At 35.8% G+C, this 25015-nt stretch overlaps 1 protein-coding gene and 1 pseudogene across 9 annotated transcripts in view; both read right to left on the reverse strand.

Annotated features, from left to right (window-relative positions):
• KLHL24 (kelch like family member 24) overlaps nt 1-25015 on the reverse strand; it is a 44459-nt gene that overhangs the window by 12533 nt on the left and 6911 nt on the right. For 2 of the 9 annotated variants that reach the window (XM_006936229.5, XM_045037205.1), the window contains exons 2-6: nt 24600-24728; nt 22702-22764; nt 14439-15419; nt 4493-4677; nt 3163-3281 (exon numbers count right to left, since the gene is read on the reverse strand). In XM_006936229.5, the coding sequence (XP_006936291.1) occupies nt 3163-3281; nt 4493-4677; nt 14439-15358 (1224 nt within the window). In that variant the 5' untranslated portion in view covers nt 15359-15419; nt 22702-22764; nt 24600-24728. Of the gene's footprint in view, nt 1-3162; nt 3282-4492; nt 4678-11604; nt 11725-14438; nt 15420-17312; nt 17337-22701; nt 22765-24599; nt 24729-25015 lie in introns of those variants that run through there. The other 7 variants (XM_006936230.5, XM_019840061.3, XM_006936232.5 and 4 more) reach the window with 5 other exon arrangements.
• Nucleotides 7782-7946, reverse strand: LOC111556482 (annotated as a pseudogene).

Genomic DNA, 25015 nt, shown 5'->3' on the forward strand with positions numbered 1-25015 from the left:
ACTGACATTCCAGTCTGCCCACAATTTATCTTTCTGTGCTCCTCCAAATTTCCAGAGCAACCAATGCTATTTTGTATTTCAATCTTACACTTCTCACATTATGTTAAAATGATCTCTTGGTGGGTTTGTTCTCTCAACAACATGATGTCCGGAGAAGTTAAGTAATTTACTCAAGGTCACCCAGCTGGAAAGGGTATGGCAACTGTGGCAAAATTAAGGGCATGGCTTTGAAGTCAAGAGAGGCAGGGTTCATATCTAGCATTGCCATGGAATGTAAACCTTGGGCAGTTTACCTACCCTCTGAGATTCAGTTTTAATTTCCTCAATTTAAAAATGTAGACAGTAATAATACCTATCACATATATAATTTTGAGCATTAAACTTTAATATCATTCCCCTTCATGCATAAATTAATAACATATGTTGTGAGCATCAAGATGAAAGGCCTCTAGATTAAGAAAACCTGAGTTTTGTTTTGCCCCTGCTTTATCACTTTCTGTGTAACCTTGGGCAAGTGACTCGATCACTCTGAATTAGGTTTATCAATTGAAAAAGTGACATGAAATATTCTCTAAGATTCCTTCCTATTTAGAGTCTATATTCCAAATCATCCTTACTATCCTACCTTAATAGTGACAATTTATAAATTTAAATAATTTTATAGGTTTGAATTCAGTTTATACTGTAAGTTTTTAGGACAACAGTTTCTATGAGTTGAATATATGCTATGTCAGAAAGACTCCTTTCATTTCTTGATTTACTGCTTCCAAGATTTAGGTAACTTCAAGTCAAGTATACTAACATTGGTCAAATAAATTATTGCTTTCCAATCCATACATGATATTTGAGACATCAATCATTTTCATTTTCATTTGCGTTTGTGTTTCCAGGCTAAATAAGTACAATTTTTCAGTTAGATCTCTTCTCTTTCTACCCCCTTGAATATTTTGGCTGCCCCTTTTCAGTAATATTTTATCATTCTTGACGCATGACTACCAAAACCAATACAGTAAGTGCTGGAGTGCCTGGGTGGCTCTGATGATCTGAGCATGAGTTCGAGTCTCGCATCAGGCTGCTGCTATCAGCACAGAGCCTGCTTCAGATCCTCTGTCTCCCTCTCTCTCTGCCTCTCTCCCATGTTCTCTCTCTCAAAAATAAATAAACATTAAAAAAATAATATAGTAGGTACTAACAAACTAGTGATTTTGGAAAATATTTAAATAGAATTAATATTTTATTTCCATTACATCTATTTCAAGATCCTCAATGTTTCATTGACTGTCAATAGCAGCAGCACAACAGATCAATACCCTTAGGAATAAACAGTAGCTTTCAAACTGTGCTTTGAGAAACTCTAGTATTCTACAGCATATAAATTTCAAGAATCCTCCATGGGGAAATAGGGGGAGGGCACGAGGGTGATGAGAGGCTGAATGGGAAGGGTTCCTGCACCATCTCAGTTTCAATTAGAGCAGTTCTGTTTTCTCATTGGTGGCTCTAAAATGTCTCCACAGGAGGACCTAAGAGGCAGCAATCTTTTTAGAAGGGGGCATCAGGGAACCAGTCAAAACATGAGTAACGGGGCGCCTGGGTAGCTGGGTCGGTTAAGCATCTGACTCTTGGTTTTAGCTCAGGTCATAGTCTCATAGTTATGGGATCGAGCCCTGTGTTGGGTGCTGCACTGGGTGCTTGGGATTCTCTCTCTCTCTCTCCCTCTGCCCCTCTCCTCTGCCCATGCTCTCTCTTTCTAAAAAACAAAACAAAACAAAACAAAAAACAAAAAGAACCCCACAAAACCCAAAAAACCCGTGTAAGCAAGTATGCTGCTTTTGCTCAGATTGCTCGTTAATTTGAGGTAGCTTTGGAGGAGCTGATAGAGGTGGAGGTAGTGAAAAGCTAAAGAGCCCTTGGTATACTGCTGTATTTTTATCTGTTCTACGTAATGGTTTTTATGTTAGATTTAACTTTAAAAAGAGCGTGTAGGCTCAGTCGGTTCAGTGTCCTAACTTTGGCTCAGGTCACGATCTCACAGTTTGTGAATTCAAGCCCCACATTGGGCTCGCTGCTGTCAGTGTGGAGCCCACTTTGGATCCTTTGTCCCCCTCTCTGTACTTCCCCGACTTGCACTCTCAAAAATAAATAAAAGCCTCTGTGCTGACAGCTCAGAGCCAGGAGCCTGTTTCAGATTCTGTGTCTCCATCTCTCTCTGACCCTCCCCTGTTCATGCTCTGTCTCTGTCTCAAAAATAAATAAACGTTAAAAAAAAATAAATAAATAAAAAATAAAAATAAATAAATAAATAAATAAATAAATAAATAAATAAAGTTAAAAAAAAAAAAAAAGAAGATGTAGCTGGTTTAAAAAAGTTTGGAAACCGCTAGTCTATAAGTGTTTCTCAAGTTCCTAAGGACAAAGAAGATAAATTATATACTTTTACTTTTTTTAATGCTTATTTATTTTTGAGAGAGACAGAGAGAGGGAGAGACAGGGTGTGAACGGGGGAAGGGCAGAGAGCAAGGGAGACACAGACTCCGAAGCAGGTTCCAGGCTGTCAGCACAGAGCCCAACACAGGGCTTGAATTCTCAAACTGCTTCAAGATCATGACCTAAGCTGAAGTCAGATGCTTAACCGACTGAGCCACCCAGGTGCCCCCAAATTATATATTTTTAAATATGTATTAGCTACAGTCAATAATCAGTTTTCTTTAAAATATGTTGCTGAATTTATCTTAACACTTACTTTAAACTTTTGTCCCTAACTTGTGTAAAGAAAAAAGATAAAATAACATCACTCTAGATAAATGTATCTCCTCCTGACTGCCAGCCAGCAAAGGAAAATGATTGCTTGGATTAGACATTGGCCTGTTTTTGTACTTGATGTAACTCCTTTATTTTCCAATGCTTCTTAGGCATTCAGACTCCAATGGAGCATAAAAAGAGAAATGTGCTTCACTGCCACAAATTCCAAATTGGGAAAACAAAATATCCATTCAAAAGTACAGTGTCAAATTGTTTATATCTGCAGTTTATCTACTGAGGTTAGAAATGGAAGGAAATACAATTTGAATCCAAAATACCCAGAGAGTGAGTAAAATGAAAGATTCAGCTGTGGTATTTATTTTGGAAATGTACCAGCAATAGTAATAAATAGTGGTTTCTTACTTTACCAAGGAGGACAGCCATTTTGTGACGCCATCTGCCTTTATTTAGAGAAGCAACTCTGATCCAAATATTTAACTGTGAGTTATAAATCCACACATCACGACCATTGATTCTTCCACCTTTAAATGCAAAACAATGTACACACAATAATATATATATCACTAAGGGATTTATGCTCAAGGCATAGATAATTAAAACATAGGATTTATTCAGTCTAAGAATTTGTGAATTCAGTTCAATAAATGAAAGACCCTCTTAAAATTTAATGGAAATAGTTCCACAGAGCAGATTTAAACTTGGCTGATTATCTTGAAAAATAATAATTATAGGCCCCAAATAATAAAATGCAGAATATTAATTTTACAAATGTATGAGACTATTAATTTGAATCAGACTTCAGAAGCACCCAAACAGAATTATTTAAAAAAAGTTTTTTTAAATCATCCATTTTTTCAAAAGCATACTATTGTACAAAATAAAGTATGTATTGTTACATTGTTCAACAGGTAGTAATATAGCAATCTGCAAAGCTGGTAAAATTATGAACCATGAACAGACTTAGGACCATTGATACAGTAGTTATACTTTGTATACGTCTGTCATTTTACGGTCTCTGATTTTAGATGTAACATCACATAAACGAAGTTAAGAATTTTGGGGCACCAGGGTGGCTCAGTTGGTTGAGCTTTTGACTTCAGCACGTGATCACGAGATCAGGTCACGATCTCACAGTTTGTGAGTTTGAGCCCAGTATCTGGCCCTGCTATGACAGCTCAGAGCCTGGAGCCTGCTTTGGATTCTGTGCATCCATCTCTTTCTGCCCCTCCCCCGCTTGCACCCTGTCTCTCAAAAACAGACGTTAAAAAGAAATTAAAAAAAAAAAAAAGAAGTTAAGAATTTTAAGGAAAATCATGTTTCATAAACTTTGGGAGAATTTCAGAAAAGCTGGGTGGATTGGAGATGCTTAATTATATGGGTATTTTTCACTTTGCATACTTTACTGTGTTCCTTAAAACAAAGTTAACAGGTAAAAGTTAAGAAAAATTATACTATATTCTATATGCATTTGATAACATTTAAAATATGATGATTACAGGCATTTTTCTAGTGGATCTCTTATAAATCATTCTAGATCATCCTGAGCTCGTTTTTAAGCGCAAAAAGTCACTCTTGGTTTTATTTGTTGTATAAACTGATCTGCCTAAAGTGGGCATATTCACTTTCACTGTCTGGTTTTTTTTTTTTTTTTTTTTTTTTTTGAGACAGTACTATTGTTTAAAACAGCCAAGCTATGTTCAAATTAAAAGTTGCTACAGTAATAATTCTTTACCTGAAACAAGAATGTCATTCCTTAGAGCACAGACCGCATACTCTGATTTGGTAAATTCTGGAAGCTTAGCCAAAGACTTCCATTCTCCTGTCACAGGATCATAACACTCAGTGTATGGAAGATTAAATCCTCCAACCCGTTCACAGCCTCCAACGACAACAATCACCTCAGAATAGCCAGTTGACCTAAAATAATTATTATAGGAATGTTTAAATAATAAAATACACGCAAGATCATTGGAAACTCTAAAGACATACCATTATCATTAAGAAAGCAGAACACGATTATAAAGTAAACAGTTTATTCTCTGAGCATGTGCCAAATAATACAGGCTGCCAATGACTTACTTTGAGAACGTTTATAAGGGATTTAGTGACATCATTTTCCACAGAAAATTTCTATGGGTACTTTTTTCTATGAGTTTTGCCTCAAAAATTGTAAAGCAGTCTAAAGATCCTACCTAACTCAACTGGAATCCTGGTATTAATAAGGATGATTTTCAAATGCAGTTTTGCAGCAATTCAGATGTGTATAATCACACCAAGGTAAGATAATGTAGACAAATGGTGCTTTTTCATCAGACTGCTAGTTCTAAAAAAACGAATTCATAGTATAAGTACCCTTTAAAGGAGTATGTGTACTTATTCAGAAATTATTTTTTATAATAATCTTTTAAAGTTAAGTAATTAAAGTAATCCAAAGCAAAACACTGAGCAGTCACTAAAAGAGTTTATAACAAAGAATGTTAATGGAAAAAAGCAAGACAAAAATTATACAGAAGGTCTCATCAATACTATGTAAAAAATGTATCTGGAAAGAATATACCAAAGTGCTAACGATAGTTATCTCTGGATAGCGTGGCTTCCTTCTATCAACACAAATTTTCAAGATGATAATGAGCACGGAGAATTTTTAGAGTGGAAAAAAAAATATTTAGAGCACTAAGAGAATCCTAAGGTTTATGTTAGTCACAGGATTCTTTTGTTTTGTAGTTTAAATTTAAGTTAGATACAGGAAAAACTAAAAACTTATCTAAGTTTTTTGTTGTTGTTGTTCATAAGGATCAATAGATAGTTTGGAATTTGAAAGTTATTTGGCTTTTATATTTTTTCACAAATATAACTGAAATGAAAAATGCACCTACATTTTATGGTTGTTATAATTTTAAGTCTCATGAAGCAAAATGCTAACAATCCCTCTTCTATTAACTTAAATATGGAGGGAAGATAGACCACATCAGAACACTGATTTGTAGTTTTAGTCATTACACTAAAGTTACACAATTACACTAGAAAAAAACAAAATTAAGCAATACTGGTATGTTCCTCTAACAGAAATACTCTATTCTAGCTACATTTACTCATAGCTTTTCCAGCTAATAATCATTCTCCTGTTCCATGCCAGCCATATTTTTCCATTATAAAATCAGAAAAATATATTGTAGAAAAGAATCTTGTTCATAGATGGAATAAAAATTACTTTTAGGGACACAGCAAATCATATAACCCTAATCTAGTACATAGTAAAATATTATTGGAAAGATGGAAATATTATTAATACTATTTTCCAAATAATTCCAAAATGAGACTATTAAAGTATTCCAAAATGAATGATTCCAACACAAAACTATTAAAAGTAAAGAGAATAACACCAGATACGTAGTATAACTATTAACTTCTCTTTCTTTCCATAAAAGTATCATTTCCCAAAATTACACTTAAAATACCTCTAAAATAAATCCATGTGATATTCCTCAAAGCCTTATTTATTGATTGATCAAAACAAAAGTTGATAAATACTGTCATTGGGGTCCAACCACTCCCAATTATTTTAATGTAAAATCAATACAACTATTATTACATTATAGAATTGTGCTTTACACTTTTCCTATAACATTTTATTTGTTTTATAGTTTCTCTTTGCTTAACCTTGCTTGCCTTTTTCAAGACTTCTTAGCCTAATAAACATATATTGTATGTTTTTGTACCTTGGGACAAGAGAAAATAGCACAAAAAGCTAATGGCCAAAACAATTAGTCCCACTAAAAAAAAAAACACAAAAACACAAAAAAACAATTAGTCCCAGTAAATAAAGGATCATTTCAGGTGTACTGGAATGTGTTTTTATTTGAAAGGATCAATAAACTAGTAATTTTGCCTGTATGGAAGGTCTTATTTGCAACCAAATGGCTTTTAACTTAGAGACAGGTCTAGTGTTCTCATTATAGAGACTGTTAACCCAATAAAAGTTATTTTTATTTCTTGAGCTTGGAAAACTTTTATCTATGGTAGGGAGATGATAGCCTTAATGGAAATAAGTTACTCCAGCTGATGATGGCAACTAGAACAAAAAGGCATTCAAGATGATACTATAGGATGAATAAAAGTCTGGATATCCAATTCAATCTATGTATGTATTTTTGAGAGAGAGTGTGTGCGAGCAGGGGAGGGGCAGGGGGAGAAGGAAGGAGAGGGAGAGGGGGAGAGAGGGGGAGAGAGAGGGAGGGAGGGAGGGGGGAGAGAGAGGGAGGGAGGGAGGGGGGAGAGAGGGAGAGAGAGAGAGAGAGAGAGAGAGAGAGAGAGAGAGAGAGAGAAAGAGAGGCAGAGAGAGAGAGACAGAGACAGACAGAGAGAGAGAGAATGAATCCCAAGCAGGCTCCACGCCCAGCACAGAGCCCAACTCTGGGCTTGATATCATGACCGTGAGATCATGACCTGAGTTGAGACCAAGAGGAGGACGCTCAACTGACTTAGCCACCCAGGCACCCCTCAATCTAATTTTTAGAGTGAATGTTACTTTATTTTATTAATATTTAATTAATTATTGTTATATATTTTATTAATGCTTTAAAATTTAAATTCTGATTTTTCTGTGATAAAATAACAAATATTTGCTGTTCCTGGGGATGTATGACAACCAAATTATCCTTTTTAAAAATTTACTGTGAGGGGCGCCTGGGTGGCGCAGTCGGTTAAGCGTCCGACTTCAGCCAGGTCACGATCTCGCGGTCCGTGAGTTCGAGCCCCGCGTCAGGCTCTGGGCTGATGGCTCAGAGCCTGGAGCCTGTTTCCGATTCTGTGTCTCCCTCTCTCTCTGCCCCTCCCCCATTCATGCTCTGTCTCTCTCTGTCCCAAAAATAAATAAACGTTGAAAAAAAAATTAAAAAAAAAATTTACTATGATAATTACTGTTAAAAAAATTGTCACCCTCTCTTATGAATTTAAGATCAAATTAGAAGATTACATTCTTTGATTTATGTGAAAGATAAAATAATTATAAATCCATAGGATATTCTCAACCTGATGAACAAAATGTGTAATAATTATCAGGTTCAGTTAAGAATCTTAAAAAGCAAAATACAGGACTTGTCGGCTAAAATAACAAACCTACTTATTATTAATGCCAAATATGCCAGATACTACACTTGATCTTAGCCAAAAAGCCGAGAAGCAATATTGCCAAATATGCCAGAGATAGGTGAACTGCCAAACTAACTCTCATCAACAAAAAAGGGATCAATGGGAATGGTTAATGGTTAATGGGAAGAATAGCTGAACATATTTAAAAAGCACAACAGGAAAGGCAGTGTCTCCATGTAGCAGGACATTGGAAGGGAGAAGGGAAAGATATTAGTAATATAATCTATTCATCATTCCAAGATTCAAAGATATCTGAAAACTGCTCCACCAAACAAAATAATTAACTAAAATAGAGATATGAGACTACATGGTTCTTTAGTCCATAAGGTATGACACTTACTAAACTCAATGTATTAATATATCTAAAAAAAACCCTACATATCAAAAGAGGGGTTTGGTCAGTTATAAAAGCAACAAGTAAATGAATGAAAAAGTATAATAATCACAGAGGCAAACATTTCCTGTGCTCATTCAAGTTATTTCTAAGGGAAAAAGAATCTTAGGTTAGCTAACTTGAACATTACTGGTTCTTTGGTAAGAATATTTTTGTGGTTGTGGAGACTTGCTCAAGCTATACTAGCTGAGAGGATTCTGATTCTAAAGATCTACTAACTCCCTTTGTTTGGATTCCATGCTTGCCCAAACAGCCTTTGAAAACCTTCCCACTTAGTGACCTGTCCGTAGTAAGAGAATACTCTAAACAGACTGACTTAAAGATCTATATGTGCTGATATAGAATAATCTCCAAGATACTTATAAGTGATAAAAACAAGGTGCAGAGTGGAGTGTATAAAAAAAATAGGCAGGTATGTGTGCATATATTCACATGCCCACTTCTATATGCAAAGTATATTTCTAAAGAGTTCAAAAAACTGGCAACAGGTATCCTTTGGGGAGAATTGATATATCAAGGGTCAGGTAGAGGGAGACTTACATGTATACTTTTATGTAAAAATGTTTGAGTTAAAAATAAAGAAACTAACATGGAGAAAAATGGTAAACTATGCATACTATAGTATAACAGATTATTATTCTTAAGAGGGACTGGAAAAAATTGAAAACACTGAATTTTAAAATACTCTTTCTTTTTTCTGTGAGAGAGAGAGAGAGAGAGAGAGAGAGAGCGAGCGAGCACAAGTGGGGGAGAGAGGCAGAGAGTGAGAAAGAGAGATAAACTCCATGCTCAGCATGGAGGCTGATGCAGGGCTCGATCCCACTACCCTGGGATCATGACCTGAACCAAAATCAAGAGTTGGATGCCCAACCGACTGAGCCACCCAGATGTCCCGAAAATACTATTTCTTAAAAACAAACAAAAAAAAAAAATTAAAAGATTTATGTATTTATTTTGAGAGAGACAGAGATAGTGAGAGTGGGGGAGGGGCAGAGAGAGAGGAAGAGAGAGAGAATCCCAAACAGACTCCACGCTCAGCACAGAACTGGATGTGGGGCCAATCTCATGACTGTGAGACCATGACCTGTGCCAAAATCAAGAGTTGGCTGCTTAACCGACTGAGCTACCCAGGCACCACTACCCCCTGCCCAAAATCTTAATCATATCTTTGTCTACTCATTGGTTTCCAACAGGAACTTGAACCTTGTCTTCCTTATGCACATAATTTTCATTATATAGTAACTGATTATTAGGCAAGATAGACAATTATTAGAAAAATACTTAAAACTAATTCCAAACTCAAAATGATAAGTTATTAAATCTTAGCTATCCCTATTCTTCAATGGAATGTGACAAAGAGCATCAAATTTTTCCACAGACATGAACAAACTATGCTTAAAATAAACCACATTAAGCATTTCTGTCTCTCAAACAATACTTCCTATTCTGTAAAAGTATAGCACAAATTTGTATTTTTATTATTCATAAAACAAGTAAAAACTTTTATTGTGTATTTTTGTGTCAAATACGAGCGTATACACTTTTCATATGGTATTTCCAATCCTCGCAATATTACAAAATGGCATTAGGTTTATTTTAGAGAAGAGGAAACTGATAGAGAAGTGAAAATGCTTTGCCTAAAGTCATGGAACTATTTGTACAGAGCCAGATCCTAGACTAAGCCTGATTCTGAAGCCAGTATTCTGAACACATAATGATGCTTGCACTTGTTTATTAAAAAACAGCATTATGTATTAGTACAGAGATTTAAAGTTACATAATATATATTAATAAAAAGACAACTATTCCTAAGCTTTATTCCTATGATTGGTCTCTATTGTTTTTTCTACCAGGGCTTTACAACTCGTAGTACAGATTATCAGAATTTACATGCTCTTAGATTGGCCCATACTTTCTTTCTAAGTACCCCTATCATACTGTTTTCAATATAATGTATGTTGGGGTTTTCTCTCTCATTTGAGAGACACGTGGGTATATATAGGTAGAATATCTAGTATGGATTGAGCTCCAGAGAATACTTGGCACGGATAAGCATTGAAGAAATACTGGCTGATGTGAGGACTATAACCTAACTGTACAGTGGTAGGAACAGACTGTCATCACCCTAATCCAGAGTTAACTTTTGCATCACTAAAGGTGGGACGACCAGATATACTATGTCTCTTAATGTAATGCCATACAATATATACACATTACCTAGGATGAATTCTAGCCAAAAATATTTAACTTGTCTCCATCAAGCTGGAGCTTGTAGAGCTAACTTCCAGTTTCCAGTAAACATAGCTAAATTCAACTAAGTAACACCATAAGGAAGCAACCTAATACAGAAGGTGCAATATTCTCCTGGGCAACTTGCCCATCAACAAGTTAAAATTATGAAAAAGAAACTGTTCTAGAATAAAAGACTTGGTGGAAATAACTACATGCAATGAGTGGTCTTTGACTGGATCAAGGTTCATTATGGAACAGTTTAGGGATTGGGGAAATACAGATATGGACTGGGTATTAGTTAATATGAAAGAATTATTATTGGGGCGCCTGGGTGGCTCAGTCAGTTAAGCGTCTGACTTTGGCTCAGGTCATGATCTTGCAGTTCATGGGTTGAAGCTCCATGTCAGATCTGTGCTGACAGCTCAGAGCCTGGAGATTCTGCTCCACATTCTGTGTCTCCCTTTCTCTCTGCCCCTCCCCCATTGTGCTGTTGCGCGCTCTCTCTCTCTCTCTCTCTCTCTCTCTCTCTCGAAATATAAATAAACATTAAAAAAATTGACAAAATATTTCGGCTCATGACCTGATCTGAAGTTAGACGCTCACTGACTGAGCCACCATGGTACGCCTATGTTATTGCTTTAAAGATGCATCCTGAAGTAAAAATAAACAAACAAATAATTTTTTAAAAATTGGCTGAATGAATGGATGAATAAAAGAAAGAGAGAAGTCTGGGCTGGAGATACAGGTTTGATAGCCAATAGCATATATGGTAATTGAAATGAAGAGAATAGATGAGATAACCTGGGAAGATGTAAAATATAAGGCAAGACAGACAGGTGTGAACCAAGGGGATGATCAACATTTCAAAGATAAGACATAGAACCATCAAATTGGAAAAGAGCAGCTGGAGAAGAAGACCATAAGGAAAATAGTGTTTCAGAAGCTTGTGGAGGAGAGAGCATCAAGAAAAAGTAAAACAATTGATAATGTCAAATCCTAGTGAGAGATCAAGGTGAATAAAGACTGCAAAGAAGCTAACAAATAACAAATAGAAGGTCAGTAATGACCTGATTGAGAGGAGTTTCAGTAGAGGGACTGGAGCAGAAGTCAGAGGAGTGAACTGTACTTGAAGTGGAGACATCACTCCTCTTTCAAAGAAGTTTGGAGTTTCTCAGAAAGATGAGAACCTGTACAAACAACACACATTGTTCAGATAATGAAATTCCTAGTGATTGGTACTAATATGCAGTAACAGATAAGTGAAAGAATATAAAGAACAGGAGGTGATGGTAGAGTTGTAAAATAAAGCATTTCTCTTTATATTCCTCATGTAATGACTACATAAAATAAATATCTTCTATTACATTTACAATATTCTGTAAATTCAATGTAACTACAGTTTGGTTTTTCCTACTTTTCCCTTAAATAAAGATGACATTACAACCTTATACAGATTATTTCACTGTATGAAATGGATTGATTCCCTTAAAAATTGGATGTAAAATACATTTTTACAAATCAAATAATTAAGTGAATTGGAAAATTATCTATTTATATTCTAAGCTTAATTATCCTTAGGCTGCAATTGATTTCATTTATGTCATATTTTTATAATGTTAATAATAAAATAACTTGGTTTGATTTTACAACATATATTCCTTGGTCCCTAATTCTAATCTTATGCGTATATAGGAGATATGCAGGAAAGGTATTATTAACCCTATGTGACCCAAAACCATTCTCTCTGCTATAAGGGCATTCTGTTTAGAAAAATACACAATTTTGGGGTACGTGGGTGGCTCAGTTGGTTGAGCATCTAACTCTTGATTTCAGTTCAGGTCATGATACCAGGGTTGTGGGATCAAGCCCCATGTAGGGCTCCATGCTGAGTGTGGAATCTCCTTGAGATTCTCTCTCTCTCCCTCTGCTCCTCTCCTCCGTGCACTCTCTCTCTCTCTCTCTAAAAGAAAGCACACGATTTTCCCCTTGGAGGGATACTGTGTATCTGGAAAAGTTCTAGAACAGCCCCAAAGCTGTTCAGCGTTTTTTTTTTTTTTAATGTTTATTTATTTATTTTGGGAGAGAGAGTGAGCACAAGCGGGAGAGGGCAGAGAGAGAGGGAGAGAAAGAATCCCAAGCAGGTTCTGCACTGTTAGCTCAGAGCCTGATGTGAGGATTGATCCCATGAACCGTAAGATCATGACCTGAGCCAAAATCAAGAGTTGGTGCTTAACTGGCTGAGCCACCCAGACATCCCCAGTGTTCTTAATTAATACATTGAAGAACCTTGGTCTTTTACATTTTTAAGCTCAGCCCAAGTTTCATAACAGTCCTTAAATAACAGCTTAAAAAAATCAGTATATTATATAATAAAATTGCATGTTCTTGTCCTTTGTTAAAAAACTGAGTAAAATATTTTATATTTCTTTCTTATAAAGCAATTACTTTTCATGAAACTCAGTTGACTTTGAAGAAAAAAAGTGCACTCTAACTCTAATACAAAGAAATATTACATTATTTTTTTGTAGTTTTAATTACCCAATACTGTATCCAAAAAAGTTCAGACTGGGAGTTTTCTTAAAGTGGGTCAGACCTATACTATACTACATAAGTAATAATAACTAATAATTTTTAAGTACTTCTGCACACCACTTCTGATGATGAGTACCTTAAGAGTTATTGCACTTAATAGTTAACTAAGTACTATTTAAATCATCATTCTCATTTTACATATGAGGAAAGAGATTAAATCTTACTATATCCAAACTAGTGTAGATTTTAAAGACATGCTATCTCCTAATTTGCTGAATTTTAATCACATATAAAACAATAATAATCAAAATCAAGTCTAAAAATTTGATTTAAGAGCTATGCTCTAGTAAATTTATAGGAAAAGTGGAGACGCTATGTGAAAATAAAAATAAACACCAGTTTCACAACAATGTGAATATATTTAACACTACTGAGTAGTACACTTAAAAATTGTTATGAAGGTAAACTTACGTTATATGCTTTTTTTACCACAATTAAAAAAAATTAGCTTTGTTAGAAAGATATTAGAAATATTTTTTACTGTAATATTTCTCACAATAGCTGTTTCTTGCTTATTCACAGTTTGGCACATTTAGTATTATTCCTTCAATTATTAAAGCATGGATATTATTTTTCTATAGTTTATGAATTAAAATCTATATGTGCTTTATAAATACACATTATAAGATGATACAAATATAATACTGAATTGAATTCCCACCTCCAAACATAAATTTCTAAATTCTCTCTGATGATACAATTTTTATATTCAGAAAAAAATTTAAAAATTGAGATTGACATTAAATATAGTAACCATGGCAATAAGAAGAGATCTGAAACATGGGTTTTACATCTAAGAATCCACTCAATATATAGCAGCTTATTTACTTCACATTTATATTTCAAGTTGTCTGTTTGGAAAAAAGGGAGTCTGTAAATTGGCCGATTGTTTTTTACATGTAGAGGCAATCCAAGACAGTCTACCAAAGTCTTTAGTCTACTTTATATCCAAAGGCCCTCTGGAAAGAAAAGTGAAATGATCTGGGACCCTATAAATGTTAAGAGAAATAAGTAGAAATATATTGAGATGTGCAGAGTTGTCATACCCTTTCATAGCTCAGAACAATAACAAAAAAATGTTACTGTTGAATCTAGCCTTCACTGGCAGAGACATTTTATTTTATTTTTGGGGGGAGGGGGGCATTTTAATGATTTACATAATCCATAACAAATCTTAAATCATATAAAGCTACATGTAGACAATACATAAAATGACTAACTGAGATTTCACTCAGGAGGTTTAAAAATATTAAACAAATAAAAACTTGTGTTGATTATGTTGTAGTTCATTTACAAACAGTTTTCTCACCTGCGTGGCCTAGTCCTTGGGGACATCATTTCATTCCCAAGTATGTGGTACCGTCTTGCTTCATGCAACAACTGATAACACTCAGGAGAATTCTGGATCAATTGGTCCACCTCAACTGTTTGGACAAAGTAGTTGGGATGCAACAGAGGGAGTCTCACATGTGTCAGGAGCTCATGTAACAGTGGTCTTCTCAGATCAACAGCACGATAGACCCAACGCATGACGGCTTCAAAAACCATCTCCTCTTTACCAATAACAAGTTCATCACTACAAATATAATCAATAAGTTCATCTTTATCAAGCTCAAGAAATTCTTCATGCTGGGACACATCCTCAAAAGTCTGTAATGCAAAATTCTTGCATTTTGTGAAGAGTGTTTTGAGGGAATGCGTATCAGCAAAGCGCTGGATTCCTAAGCAGTTACAAGGATCAAGTTGCTCCTCTAAGAACTTGGCACATGCATCACGGAGAACACTAATCTGAAAGAGGCTTGATGTTTCAAAGAGATATTGTACATTCTCTGTAGTGATCTTTACTTTTCCAGTATAAACATACTGCAAAAAACATTCCATGGCTTCAGCTAAAATACCATTAATCTCAACCAACATTTCTCTGCTTTCTCTGTGGTCGTTACAAAACATAGCTCTGAAATAGCTACTGCAGGCTGAGAGAACAGCTCTATGGCAAGGAAATTCTTTGCCTTCCACACAAATGATAACATCTGTGAATAAGCGGCTGTCTCGGAATTCATTGAATATCTGGAGTATGTTTTCAGCATGGGATGATCCTGAAGAGAAGTCAAAAAACTCACGGCCTGTCAGAGATTTAGGGTCCATTTCAAAAACTTTACGTTTAGTAGCTGGGGAATCACGCACCCCAAGATCCTCTCTGTTTAGTCTTCGTCCCAATATTAGTACCATTGTTACATCAGTTGACTATATAATTGTTGAGAAATGACTGTTAAGTATCTTCTTTATATGGCTACAAGTAAAAAAAAAATGAAAACATTTCAATATATAAACAGCACTCTACATAGTTTCATTTTGATGTAAACACTACGACAAAATCACATGATATATCTTATACAGGACATAGAATATGATCTCATTTTAATAAAAACTGCTAAATAAAAATTTGCATTATGGGTATAATTTGCAATAGTATTCCTTAAGCCCATCCCCTCTAAAAGTATTATGCAGTTTGTGAATTACTAATAACCTCTGTCTCCCCTATTACACAGATGGGTTCCATCTACTTACTGTAGAGTTAAGAAGGAATGCTGCAAGACAAAGAATTTGACTACATTCAGAATCCTAATATAAATGTTTTATTATCTTAATATATAGTATTGCTAGAGGGGAATTCAGCTTTATCTACCAATGGCCTTTAAGAATATGTATACTGGGGCATCCGGCTGGCTAAGATGGTAGGGCATGCAACTCTGGATCTCAGGGTTGTAAGTTCAAGTACCACATTGGGTATAGAGATTACTGAAAAGAAAAAAAAAAAAGGAAACTGTCTGACCATCAAGTCCCTTTCTAGCAATCTATTCTAAAGAAATAATCAGGAATATGTGGAAAGATTTATTTACAGGGATGTTCAATGATGTATTAATAGAAAATACTTAAAACAATCTAAATGCCCTACAATAGGAGATTAGTTAAACCACAGTACATCTTAAGGATGGAAGACATCTATGCAGCCATTTAAAATTATGTAGACTAGGGATGCCCTGGTGGCTCAGTCAGCTGAGTGTCTGATTCTTGGTTTGGGCTCTGGTCATGATCTCACAGTTTGTGGGTTTGAGCCCTGTGCGGGACTCTGCACTGACAATACAGAGCCTGCTTGGGATTCTCTCTCTCTGCTCCTCCCCCACTTGCATGTGTTCTCTCTCTCTCTCAAAATAAATAAGTAAACCTAAAAAACTTAAAAAAATAAAATTATGTGGACTATGTAACAATACGGGCAAGTATTTATTAGGTAGTATGTGGAAAGCAGATCATAAAATATATGCTAAAAAACAGAAAAAAATTATGTATCAGTGGTCTCAGGGAAAGAAAAAAGGAGACACATATGCCAAAAATGGTAAGCAATTTATTTATCTTCTGTTTTTTTCTATTTCCCCCAATTTCAACTATAAATATGTAGTATTTTGTTTTCAGATTTTTATTTTTTATTTATTTTTTATTTTTTTGAATGTTTTTATTTATTTTTGAGACAAAGAGAGACAGAGCATGAGCAGGGGAGGGTCAGAGAGAGAGGGAGACACAGAATATGAAGCAGGCTCCAGGCTCTGAGCTGTCAGCACAAAGCCCAATGCAGGGCTCGAACTCACGGACTGTGAGATCATGACCTGAGCTGAAGTCGGATGCTTAACCAACTGAGCCACCCAGGAACCCCTGTTTTCAGATTTTTAAAACACATGTATCTATGCCCTTCTCTCTTTTGCTAGTAAGAAACATCCCTAAACTTCTCTCAGAAATGACTATGAATAGGTAAACTAATGGATTGAGGCAGGGGGCTGTAGCTATCAATTCTTTTAAATTTTGATTTTTAAGGTGGTTCTTCTACTGCTACTTTTTTTTCACATCTCCATAAGTTAATATGTGATCCAAAATGTATTTGTAATTGGCCTAAGAGCACTCAGAATAACTCTCAACTATTCCCATGCCCTCATAATCTCATACAGAATTCTTTCTTCTTCTTCTTCTTCTTTTTTTTTTTTTTGAGAGAGAGCAGGCTCAAGTGGAGGAGAGGGGCAGAGGGAGGAAGCCGGGGGTGGGGGGGAGAGGGGGAGAGGGGGAGAGGGGGAGAGAGAGAGAGAGAGAGAGAGAGAGAGAGAGAAAGAGAGAGAATCCTAGGCAGGCTACTCACTCAGCATGGAGCCTGACATAGGACTTGATACCTTGACACAGGGATCATGATCTGAGCCTAAATCAAGATGCAGACGCTCAACTGAATGAGCCACCCAGGCACCCCATCATACAGAATTCCTTCTAACGGTCCCAGCTTATTTCTGAAATATTTCAACAGTCAGACATCCAGACCTAACTATGGCATCATAAAGAAGGCTTAAGAACATCAGAGATAACCCCCAAAATGAAATGCCATCCTACTTTCACAAGCCACAAATAAAGTCGAGACTTGAGATTTAACAATCTTAATTTAGGACTGTATATTATATACCCCATCACGTATTAAATTGTACCCCATTTTTAAAATCATGTGACATAACCAAGAAAATATGAAATATCAAAATCAAGAAGCAACTCATCTATTCCATTCTTTTTCATATTCTTATTCTATTTGCTTTCTTTTCTCCATCACTCTAATGACCCACATATCCTAGTTACAATATTCACTAGATGCTTCCAACTTTCATCAACTCGCTCACTGAGTTTTTTTAATTCTGTCAGTTCCATGTCTATTATCATCAACAAATACTTACTGTGTGCCCACCTTTGTCAGGATACTGTGCTACACCTATGGTTTTCAAAGATCTAAAGGTATTACTAGATATTGCTGTTGAAGTTTTTATTTTAAATATAGTTGAGACAACACATATTCACACAAAGATAAATAATAAGGGAGCATAGGCAATATGATGCCACACTGGTACAGACAGCACAGTTCCCACTTACAATGGGAATGTTTTTTACCTCTTCATATAAATTAGCATTTAATCTTCCTGAAGTCCAGATGATAGAATTTTCCCTGGGCAGATGTATGCCAGGCTATTCTGATTGTTAGGAAAAAGTACCTGGTTATAACAACATTTGAAGGACACCTAAACGTTTGCATGTACAGAATCTTTTCTTTCTTTTCTTTTTTTTCTTTTTTTTTTTAACGTTTATTTTTGAGACAGAGAGAGACAGAACATGAACAGGGGAGGGGCAGAGAGAGAGAGGGAGACACAGAATCTGAAACGGGCCCCAGGCTCTGAGCTGTCAGCACAGAGCCCAACGCAGGGCTCGAACTCACGGACCGTGAGATCATGACCTGAGCCGAAGTCGGACGCTTAACCAACTGAGACACCCAGGCGCCCCAAGTACAGAATCCTTCCAAAACGCTCCTCTCTTCATCTCCCAATTTTGCAGGGAAAGTCAGATAAAATTCAAGCAGTTTTATCAGTCAAATGGAATAAAGATGTGAGTAACTATTTTCATTTGGGATCAGCAGGTGGGGATTCAGAGGCAGTAAGCTGATAGGGAAATCCCTGCTGTGTTCACGTAGATTGTGTGGATTTTAAAAGTCATAAAACAACTGAAGAAGGGCCATTTTGGTCCCCTCTAAGAATTCTGGCAAAAACTGAGGAAGTTCTTGGAACTCTATCAGGTTAGGCTGTAGGAACAAGTAAGAGCCAAACCTGTGTAATAATGGTCTATTAACTGGTTTGACAATACCACGGGAGCTATATTTCTTTGTATGCATTAAAAAACAAAACAGAACAACAACACTAATCTTTTTTTTAAACCGCTTGCCATGTGCCTGGCACTTTCTAAATTCTTCATACAGATTTAATGTAATCCTCCTAACAACCCTATGAGGTTGTTATTACAATTAACAAAAAGTTGTTTTATAGCCTTAGGACTTTATATACAGGATTGAGACAGATTTTTCTAAATAGGCAAGAGCTATTTACAAAGTAAGTGAAAGACTGATAGGGATAAACTTTACCCTCACTTCTAAGTTAAAAAACAAACAAACAAAATTTTAAGTATTCAAATATACATGCAATTTATTTTCTAACTGTGTAACAAAGTTTATAATGTAATGAAACACTTATAGCCATAGAAACTGATGTAGAAGGCCTACTTTTTTTTTTTTTTTTTAATTTTTTTTTCAACGTTTTTTTTAATTTATTTTTGGGACAGAGAGAGACAGAGCATGAATGGGGGAGGGGCAGAGAGAGAGGGAGACACAGAATCGGAAGCAGGCTCCAGGCTCCGAGCCATCAGCCCAGAGCCTGATGCGGGGCTCGAACTCACGGACCGTGAGATCGTGACCTGGCTGAAGTCGGACGCTTAACCGACTGCGCCACCCAGGCGCCCCTAGAAGGCCTACTTTTTAAAAAAAAAAATTTTTTTTAACGTTTATTTATTTTTGAGACAGAGAGAGACAGAGCATGAACAGGGAAGGAGCAGAGAGAGAGGGAGACAGAGAATCTGAAACAGGCTCCAGGCTCTGAGCTGTCAGCACAGAGCCCGACGCGGGTCACGAACTCACGGACCGTGAGATCATGACCTGAGCTGAAGTCGGACGCTTAACCGACCAAGCCACCCAGGCGCCCCTAGAAGGCCTACTTAAATAAACAAGTAAAAATAAACCTGAGAAAAATATTTATGACTAACTGGTTTTTGGAGCAATGTCAAATACCAGATATTTAGTCAGTAAAATTAGCTTTTCTTAAATTTGAGAGAATGTTAGTTTACCCACATGTTATAGTCCAAGAAAGCTAGCTTTTGAACTGAAATCTCATTATGCTTTGGAGGTTTCGGGTAACAGATTTGCCTAAGAATAAAATCTTCATTTTGTAAATTCTAATACCTAAATGAATAACATTACATAGGCTTAAAATATTTTATTATCAGTTTTAAAATGTATAATCAAGAACCAAAAAAAACAGGGAGAGGTTTCTTCTATCTCTTTTGAGACTTTCCTGACTAGAGAGTTCACGTTTGCCTCCTTGCAGGTCACACAACTTCTTGGGTTATGGCTGCCCACGCATGTGTGTGCCATCCACGAACCCATGTACATATACATATACATGTACATATACATATACCATGTACATATACATATACATGAAAAACTCACTTATAATACATATAGTCACTTCCAAATGGACAGTAGCACATATCTCGAATATGCTTTTAATCTGAAGTTATCTCAGTATTGGTTCAATACACACAAACCTATCTCCCATAGATGAGAGATCACTACTGTGCCTGAATGCCAATTTTTTGTTGTTGAAACTGAAAAAAGTTCAAAGCATGTAATATCACAAGTGATAACCATTCAATTATGATAAACATAAATACGATATGGAATATAACTTATTTTAATCTTAATGCTTTACCAAGTTAAAGCTTCCCAAATCAAAAATTTATCTATAAATTTGCTTACTTAGTTTAAATTCTTATTGCATTTCAGATTCAAAAAATTCACAAACTGTTGTTTTTGACTGGTGATATAATGACTGGCATCAACGACAACAAAAATCTTGGACTTTATGCCTTTTCTGTTCTACATTTTTGTTCTCTCAATCTTTAAATGAATACAAAAACAATGCAACAGAATGCAAACAAAATGCAAAACAAAATAACACACTGTAAGAACTAAGAATTTCCTTTTGGCTAAAAGGGACAAGAAAAATGAAAAGATACTCTGCTTTCTGTATCTAGTAATCATACTGTATCTGGTATTTGTTAACTGGTATCTGTATCTGATAAATTTAGGGATAGTAGATTGAGTGAGTTAAGTATTAATATAAGGCTGATGTTACAGGAGTTAAGAAGGATTTGTTTTCTTATGCTATTTTCTGCCTCTTATTCTTATAGCTGGTTCCTTGACTGTTGACTGACAAGAGGTCTTCCACTGCTTTCACCCAAGGTAAAACTGAAAATCCCGTATTAGAACAGCTATAAAATCACCTGCTATTACAAAGTATTCAGCAGCAAGAAGATACTTGTTTACTGCTTTGTATGTAAGAGAGACTATCTCATAGATCTGAGCTGTTTGCTTCCAAGAAGTTTTGGCCTGGCTTTTTGCACGTCTTCACTTTCTCTAGACTTTCTGAGAAAGTCTCCCATTAACCAGTCTGCACAACACAAAATATAAATTCTTCCTATTGATGACAGGGTAAATAATTTACACAGGGGTCTTAGAAATATGAGATGCATTACAAAGTGAATCTTTTGGGCTTCCAGGTATACTTTAATAGCTTTTGTTTTCCCATTTTACACAAAGTGTTTCATTTTAACTAGTAATGGTTAAAAATGTAAAGTTACGTTTAATCACATCTCAAAGTAGAGTATCTAATATAGGTTCAAGATTTATAATAAGTGATATAATAAATGAATTCATACACAATCAAGCAAACAAAACATAAATTATAGATTGAATTCTAAAAACTGAGCAAATATCAAAGCATCATCATTCCTTTCAGGAAAAAGCAAGCAGCTAAATAAGCATCGCAGGGCACCTGGGTGGCTCAGTCAGTTGAGCATCTGACTTCTGCTCAGGTCATGATCTCACGGTTAGTGAGTTCGAGCCCCACACGGGGCTCACTGCTGTTGGGGCGGAGCCTGCTTTGGATCTTCTGTCCCCCCACCCACCCCCCTGTCCCTCCCCAGCTCACATGCTTTCTTTCTCAAAAATAAATAAATATTAGAAAAAAAAATAAGCATCTCTAGATAAAATAAGAGGGGAAGATGTTTGTTCCAAAGGAATATAATGACAGGAAGTTTTATCTAGATAAAGGTAGTGAATACAAGGGTGATCAGACTGCCAAGTCAGCAACTGACTGCCAGAGTCACATGATTTGTCTAGAAAAGCTAGATCCCTTTCTTTCTCTCCCTCATTTCTTCAGGATCTTTATTCCTGATGCTACACTTGAGAGACTTTTCTTAACATAAAGATTCTTCTGGTTAAAGGTACTCTAGCGTTGGGGCACTTGGGTGGCTTAGTCGGTTAAGAGCCCAACTCTTGGTTTCAGCTCTGGTCATGATCTCAGGGTTCATAAGTTCAAGTCCCATGTTGGGCTTCATGCTGGTGATGCAGAACCTGCTTAGGATTCTGTCTCACTTCTCTCCCTGCTCCTCCCCTGCTCACTCTCTCACTCTCTCTCAAAATAAATAAATAAACTTAAAAAGAAAAATAACTAAAGGTACTTTAGGGTTTTATTTCCAACTGTAGAACTCATGCATGTTGTAGACCTAGCTCCTGATTGCTAGGTAGATTTAAAATTATGTTTTTGGCCTATGTCACAGAAACATGAGGGGAGATAACTTATTTTAGTATTTGTAAGACTAGAGAAAAATTAGAAGAGGGGCTAAGGATATCAAGGAGGAGCTGAAACAAGTAGATAAATATTTGTTAACAGAAATGACTGTGACACTGCCTTCCTTTGATCTTGAGAATAGATATAATTTGTTCCCCATTACTCTGATTGGCCTAAGTAGTCCCTGGCTAAAGAAAGAAAAATGGTTTAGATTCTCTAATAGCAATGTTTAGGAGTTTATAAATACTATAAATATAATACCTTTTGAGCATTTGCTTGATCAAAGCCCCGGTAAAAATACTTGTGTTATTTTAATTTCCACACCTAAAATAAACAGAGAACAGCAATTTATAAATAAGATACTAATCACATCATGCATAGTTGGCATTATTTACAAATATATTGAGGGGTGCCTGGGTGGCTCAGTTGGTTGAACATCCGACTTGGGCTCAGGTCATGATCTCACCGCTTGTGGGTTCAAGTTTTTAGATTTTAGTTTCTGACTTTCACACAGTTTAAAAGTTTTGCATAGAAAGTCATTACTGAATAAAAATTCCCTAAAACAAATAAATAATTTTGTGCTATTTTACATATGCATTAGTTTCCTTATTTATCAGCTTCCTTACTTGACAATATTATCTTGGAGTAAAGTTTCTTGAAAGATGAGTAAACAAATATTTGTGTCAACAGTAAGCTAACTGGTGGCACTGAGATGACAAAAATATATATCCTGTGATAATTCTGCAATGGATATTTGAAGAGTGTCTGGTAATTGATGTTTCATCTGAGTTTGGGGCCAGTAAATAATAGAGGTGGTCTATCAATATTACAAAAATTGACAGTTTAGGGCTACCTGAGTGGCTTAGTCGGTTGAGTATCTGACTTCAGCTCAGGTCATGATTTCAAGGTTCATGAGTTTGAGCCCCATGTCAGGCTCTGTGCTGACAGCTCGGAGCCTGGAGCCTGCTTCGGATTCTGTGTCTGTCTCGCTCTCTGCCCCTCCCCCGCTTGTGCTCTGTCTCCCTGTCTCTAAGATAAATTAACATTAAAAAAATTTTTTTAAAAACCCAAAAATTGACAGTTTAGTCATTATGTAATATAAAACTATGGCATCAATTTGAGAAAATCAGAAAATTTCTGGTAATTCAGGAAAAAAATTTTAGTTTTTAATCCTTAGTTATCTAGATTATCCATATAGAAACTTAAATAATTATTTTAAAATCTTTTAATACAGAAATACATATTTTTTCTGCTTTGTTAAACCTTATAAACTTAGTACCCGTGGAAACCAACTAATTCAGCACAATTCTTTTTTTTTTTTTTTTTTTTTTGGTGAAGTGAGGGAGGAGAGGAATTTTCTCTTAAGAGAAAATACTAGAACCTTGAACTGTGCATGGAATAGCAATATTATTTAAACACAAGTGGTTCTGGTGTCTTGCCCAGATATCTACAAACAGAACTTGTAAAGTCTTAACAACTTTAGGCAAACAACAAAAGTTGATCATGAAAATGAAGAAATGGACTGTTGATTTATACACACACACACACACACACACACACACACACACGCCTGATTATGTTGTGATTGTGAAGTGAATGTTATTTTGAAGTTTCCTTACTCCCAGAAGTTAGTCTAATTTGTGTGTACCCTTGGTAAAAAATATTTCAACTTGGTCAAATTAGGGGATCATTAATCCTAGCTAAGTTAAGTGTTTTTTCCCAGTGGACAATAAGATCCTGAGCCAATGTTGGGATTTGGGTCAAATGGAGAAAGGTTTCTGAGCGCTTACTCTCTGTCTGGCACTTGAGTTGCAAATACTGAATTGAGATCCAGTTTAAGACTCTGCAGGGTTGTGGTCCCTGGCTGGCTCAGTCAGTACAGCATGTGACTCTGGATCTCGGGGTTGTGAATTTGAACTCCACATTGGGTGTAGAGATTACTTTAATTAATTAATTAATTAAAACAACAACAAAAAAGAACTCTAAGACTGACATTAAAATAGATTCAAATTTTCAGTGTTTCACCAGCAGAAAACACAGGTACAAATTGGAATAGATTTTTCTCATGACTGATCTGGTCTACAATTATTACCTTAAGGAGTAGAATCACAAGGCAATTCACTAGGGCATTTTGAGCAGAGTTTTAAAGTAATACTTACCACCCTAATAAGTAAGGGCAAGGGAAAGAGGAGGCCAATGTAAAGTCGAGAGCAGCTACAATATCACAGTTGATCTAGAGTGTAGCTATGCTGCAACCAAGCTTAATTTTCCTTTAGAATGCAGGAATCCTATACAAAGAAAGAAATTACTATCAGTCTTAAAGATAGTGTGGATTAATGAGGAGCTTTAAAGACTAATAAATACCAAATAGTAAAGGAAACCAATATTTTCACTAATGTGGTCTCTACAACTAGCAGTACTGACTTGCCACATACTATGCTCTACACTACTCCATTTTCTCAAATTTAACTTTGAGTGAAGAAAAACACAGCAGAGACAACCAGAAGACTAAAAAGAAGAGGTTTATCTTTAAAAATATATAAAGTTACAAAGTAAATCCAAAGAAGGAAAGCTT

Source organism: Felis catus, chromosome C2 (genome assembly GCF_018350175.1).
Source record: "Felis catus isolate Fca126 chromosome C2, F.catus_Fca126_mat1.0, whole genome shotgun sequence".
Lineage (NCBI taxonomy): Eukaryota > Metazoa > Chordata > Mammalia > Carnivora > Felidae > Felis > Felis catus.